The sequence below is a fragment of the Cucumis sativus genome, assembly GCF_000004075.3.
Source record: "Cucumis sativus mitochondrion chromosome 1, complete sequence".
Taxonomy (NCBI): Eukaryota; Viridiplantae; Streptophyta; class Magnoliopsida; order Cucurbitales; family Cucurbitaceae; genus Cucumis; species Cucumis sativus.
Window position 1 is genome coordinate 1 of NC_016005.1, and position 5000 is coordinate 5000.

At 43.5% G+C, this 5000-nt stretch overlaps 2 protein-coding genes; both read left to right on the forward strand.

Annotated features, from left to right (window-relative positions):
* On the forward strand, positions 1-2592 carry cox1 (cytochrome c oxidase subunit 1). One transcript is given in 2 exon segments: positions 1-726; positions 1735-2592. Coding segments are annotated over 2 exon segments (1584 nt in total).
* A 1506-nt stretch (positions 2593-4098) lies between these two features.
* ccmFc (cytochrome c biogenesis FC) overlaps positions 4099-5000 on the forward strand; it is a 2296-nt gene continuing 1394 nt past the window's right edge. Inside the window, exon 1 of one mRNA in view lies at positions 4099-4877. Coding sequence (YP_004849321.1) covers positions 4099-4877 — 779 coding nt within the window.

Sequence of the window (5000 nt, forward strand, 5' to 3'; positions counted from 1 at the left end):
ACGATCAATCTGGTCCGATGGCTGTTCTCCACTAACCACAAGGATATAGGGACTCTCTATTTCATCTTCGGTGCCATTGCTGGAGTGATGGGCACATGCTTCTCAGTACTGATTCGTATGGAATTAGCACGACCCGGCGATCAAATTCTTGGTGGGAATCATCAACTTTATAATGTTTTAATAACGGCTCACGCTTTTTTAATGATCTTTTTTATGGTAATGCCGGCGATGATAGGTGGATCTGGTAATTGGTCTGTTCCGATTCTGATAGGTGCACCTGACATGGCATTTCCACGATTAAATAATATTTCATTCTGGTTGTTGCCACCAAGTCTCTTGCTCCTATTAAGCTCAGCCTTAGTAGAAGTGGGTAGCGGCACTGGGTGGACGGTCTATCCGCCCTTAAGTGGTATTACCAGCCATTCTGGAGGAGCAGTTGATTCAGCAATTTCTAGTCTTCATCTATCTGGTATTTCATCCATTTTAGGTTCTATCAATTTTATAACGACTATTTCCAACATGCGTGGACCTGGAATGACTATGCATAGATCACCCCTCTTTGTGTGGTCCGTTCTAGTGACAGCATTCCCACTTTTATTATCACTTCCGGTACTGGCAGGGGCTATTACCATGTTATTAACCGATCGAAACTTTAATACAACCTTTTCTGATCCCGCTGGAGGGGGAGACCCCATATTATACCAGCATCTCTTTTGGTTCTTCGGTTTTCAATGGCCCTTTTCAGATGCAAATCTGAATACGCATTGCGCTATATGCTGGGACTGTCTGCTTAATGGTACTCCTACTATGTTCATCAGTGGTTTTCTAGTCAAACCCCGATCTAGTCAAAATGGAGTATCTAAGACACAATCAGCAGGTAACCAACGACATACTAGTAGTCTAGTAGGAACCTCAGAGACTACATGCGCAACAACTTATCCGTCATCCTTCTGTGAGTGGCTAGCTGGAATTATCGACGGTGATGGAAGTATGAAAGTGAGTAAACAAGGAGAGACTTCTCTTTCAATTACTATGGGACTTGAAGATCTACCACTACTACGATATATCCAAGATATGCTTGGTGGAAGTATTAAAATGCGATCAGGTGCTAAAGCTTATCGTTATCGACTACATAATAAACTTGGTATGATGAAACTAATTCATTGTATTAATGGTCATATTCGAGATTCAGCACGACTACTTCAACTACATCGTGTCTGTCAAGTACTGGATATCCCGAACATTCTACCTATTACACTAGATGCTCAATCAAATTGGTTTGCAGGATTCTTTGATGCTAATGGTACCATTGCTTTCGCTATGCAGAATCGACTACCGCTCTTTAAGACTCCTAACTACGGCTCCGAAGGAGGAGTTTTCTACCCTTTCATTCGAGTCACTAATAAAGATCTACAAGATGTAGAGTCTTATAAGGTAGTATTTGGAGGAAATATCCACTTTTCTAGTAGTCAAAATGGTTACTATCAATGGTCTGTACAAAGTCGAAAAGATGTTCTCATTCTGCTAGATTACTTTCAATCAAGTACTTTCCGAAGTCATAAATCACGACGATTCTTCCTTATTGAGGAATATTACAGTCTTTACGATCTCAAAGCATTTCACCCTGAGAGTCTGAACCATAAAGCATGGCTAGCTTTCCTAGACAAATGGAATAAATAAGTTGATGATATAGTCCACCTTTCTTCTATTGCTTATATTAGTAGAAGAGAGAAGCACCCTGAAGTTTACATCCTAATTCTGCCTGGATCCGGTATCATAAGTCATATCGTTTCTACTTTTTCGGGAAAACCGGTTTTCGGGTATCTAGGCATGGTTTATGCCATGATCAGTATAGGTGTTCTTGGATTTCTTGTTTGGGCTCATCATATGTTTACTGTGGGCTTAGACGTTGATACCCGTGCCTACTTCACCGCTGCTACCATGATCATAGCAGTCCCCACTGGAATCAAAATCTTTAGTTGGATCGCTACCATGTGGGGGGGTTCGATACAATACAAAACACCCATGTTATTTGCTGTAGGGTCCATCTTTTTGTTCACCATAGGAGGACTCACTGGAATAGTCCCGGCAAATTCAGGGCTAGACATTGCTCTACATGATACTTATTATGTGGTTGCACATTTCCATTATGTACTTTCTATGGGAGCCGTTTTTGCTTTATTTGCAGGATTTCACTATTGGGTGGGTAAAATCTTTGGTCGGACATACCCTGAAACTTTAGGTCAAATCCATTTTTGGATCACTTTTTTCGGGGTTAATCCGACCCTCTTTCCCATGCATTTCTTAGGGCTTTCGGGTATGCCACGTCGCATTCCTGATTATCCAGATGCTTACGCTGGATGGAATGCCCTTAGCAGTTTTGGCTCTTATATATCCGTAGTTGGGATTCGTCGTTTCTTCGTGGTCGTCACAATCACTTCAAGCAGTGGAAATCAGAAAAGATGTGCTCCAAGTCCTTGGGCTCTTGAACAGAATTCAAGCACACTGGAATGGATGGTACAAAGTCCTCCGGCTTTTCATACCTTTGGGGAACTTCCAGCTATCAAGGAGACGAAAAGCTATGTGAAGTAAAAGAAGAAAAAGTCTGAGACTGCTACTAAGCTAAGAAGAACCTAACAGAACTTTTCAAAATGAAAAACAAAGGCTCCAGATGAGGCTCAAAGAATATTGAGGACTATTATAGTCCTTACAAGATCCAGTCCTACGTCCGCAGTCCGCAGGATTTATCCTACGTCCGGAGTCCGCAGTCCGCAGGGCCAAAGAAAGGTCCAGGTGATTTATCCGTAGGACCATCCGTAATTAACCGAAGTAGGACCATCCGTAATTAACCGAAGTAGGACTATCCATTAGAAGTGCTTTCTTTATCTCTCTCATCAAATTTCATTGAAGGGATAGCTCTTTTTTTTTTCTTTGATTTTAGAGAAGCCCCGGATCTCTGAGCAGCGGCATTCTCCCTTTCTGGACGGAAAAAAGAATGAGACTCCTTTTCCTTTGCCTTTCTATTTTTTTTGGACGTATCTCTCGAAATACAATGGATGTCAGTTTTTGCCTTCTGCTACTTGCCTTTTTCATACTGATTTTTCTTCTCCTCTTTCTTAAAAAGGATATTTTCTAAAAATCAGAGGAGGTAGGCTCATTTTTTTGAGCCTCTATTTCATCATTCTTTTTTGCATCTCGTTCTTTGCCTACAGTCTGCGGAACCTATTGTTTTCTACGGCCTTCTTATTCTTTTTCGCCCCTAAGGATTTCTCTCTCGATCCTACTCCTTTGGATGAAGAACCTCTTTCCTACGATCATACTTTATATGATCCAACTTCTCTGCATCCTGATTCTTCTTCTTCGCCTCATCATCAGGAATCTATACCACCTGTAGTAGATGTGGATATGGATACCTCTGATTCTTCTTCGGGGGAAGCCTTTCTTCAAGAGGTCCTGTCGGAGCCTCGGCCCCCTACTCGAAATATTTCTCTTGAGACCTCAATTAGAAATAGGCTCAGAATATTACAGGAAAAGGACTCAAGGTTTCTTCTGGGTATGTCGGCGGAAGAATTTTGGAAAAGGGAGGTCAAGGATGCGCTGGCCCAGAGGAAAACTCTGAACGAGTATAATGTAGAGCTCGACTTACAGAGTGCTTACTTGCAAATAAAGGAGAGAGGCCATGATTTGTCTGAGCGAGTTTTACACATAGTTCAGGGGGATCCCAACTTACAGGCGAATGCTCCTTCCGATCTGAGAGAGTGCATCTTCCACTTTTGTACGGATCCAGAAATTTTCAAGAACGAGAACGAGGCCCACACGGGCAGCAGTCTGGCAGAGAGGAATCGCATGGAACTTTCTTTTCTAGATAAAGTCGTGGAGGATATTAAGAGACATGGGCCAAGCTCCTCCTATATCAGGGATATCCTGGACCACTCGCACTAGCAATATAGGATTTCTTTTCATAAATGACCGCTCCTGATTAAAGAACTAGTCATTAATGGTCGGCTTCATTGGTATCCTTTCGGTATGCCTTGCGAACACTTGAATTTTGAGCCTCTCACCTTCTCTAGAGAAGCGAAAGTCGAACGGATAGAGCGGATGGTCCAACTAAATAACTTTTTCTTTTTCATTACTTCCATGGTCGTGCCTCGTGGCACGGCAGCACCCGTACTATTTCAATGGTTTGTCAGTAGAGATGTTCCCACAGGTGCCCCTTCTTCCAATGGTACTATAATTCCTATTCCTATCTCTTTATTCCCTCTTTTGGTCTATCTACATTCCAGGAAATTCATACGCTCCATGGACGGAGCAAAAAGTGCAGTCTTGGTCAGAGCAAGCCGCCCTATTCTATTACCAGACATAATTGGGAGAAGCTCATCCGAAACTCGAGCTAGAAAGGCCTCATTTCCTTTCCTTCCCCTTATTCATTTCCTTCTTCTTTCATCCAAGGGAGACTTCTCCTATTTTTCATCTTTCTGCGGTGTGCTCTGTTTACTATTCTTTCGTACTCTCTTCTCTTTACCACGCCATAGTTCAGCGAAGCGTGAGCGGGCGCGGAGAAGGAAAGGCCAAAGACTCAGACCTTTGTTCATTGAGGCGGGGAATGAGCAAGGACTCAATTCCAAGATGAGGTGCTCCGGGCACCCCCATTTAGAAAGAAGGGTCTCAGGTTTTGGGCCTGTAGCTTTCCCCGTCCGCCCTTCGTCGGGTGGTGCTTGTGTGGGGGGTGTGCTACCAGAAATCGGGCTTGAAGCTCTCGCCTTACCAACGAGCCGACAGCTGATGGCTCTTGGTCACGACTACTACCAAAAAGCTCCAATGAAGATTCATATTTCACATGGAGGAGTGTGCATCTTTATCTTGGGTGTTCTTCTGTCGTGCGACCTGGTGGCTTATGTGCGACCTGTGGGCCCACGCCTCCTATTTGTTCAGGGCGGGCGGCGTGAACTCTGATTCGATCCGGGTATTCAATCCCGCCGCTGAGATGCTCAGTTGACTCC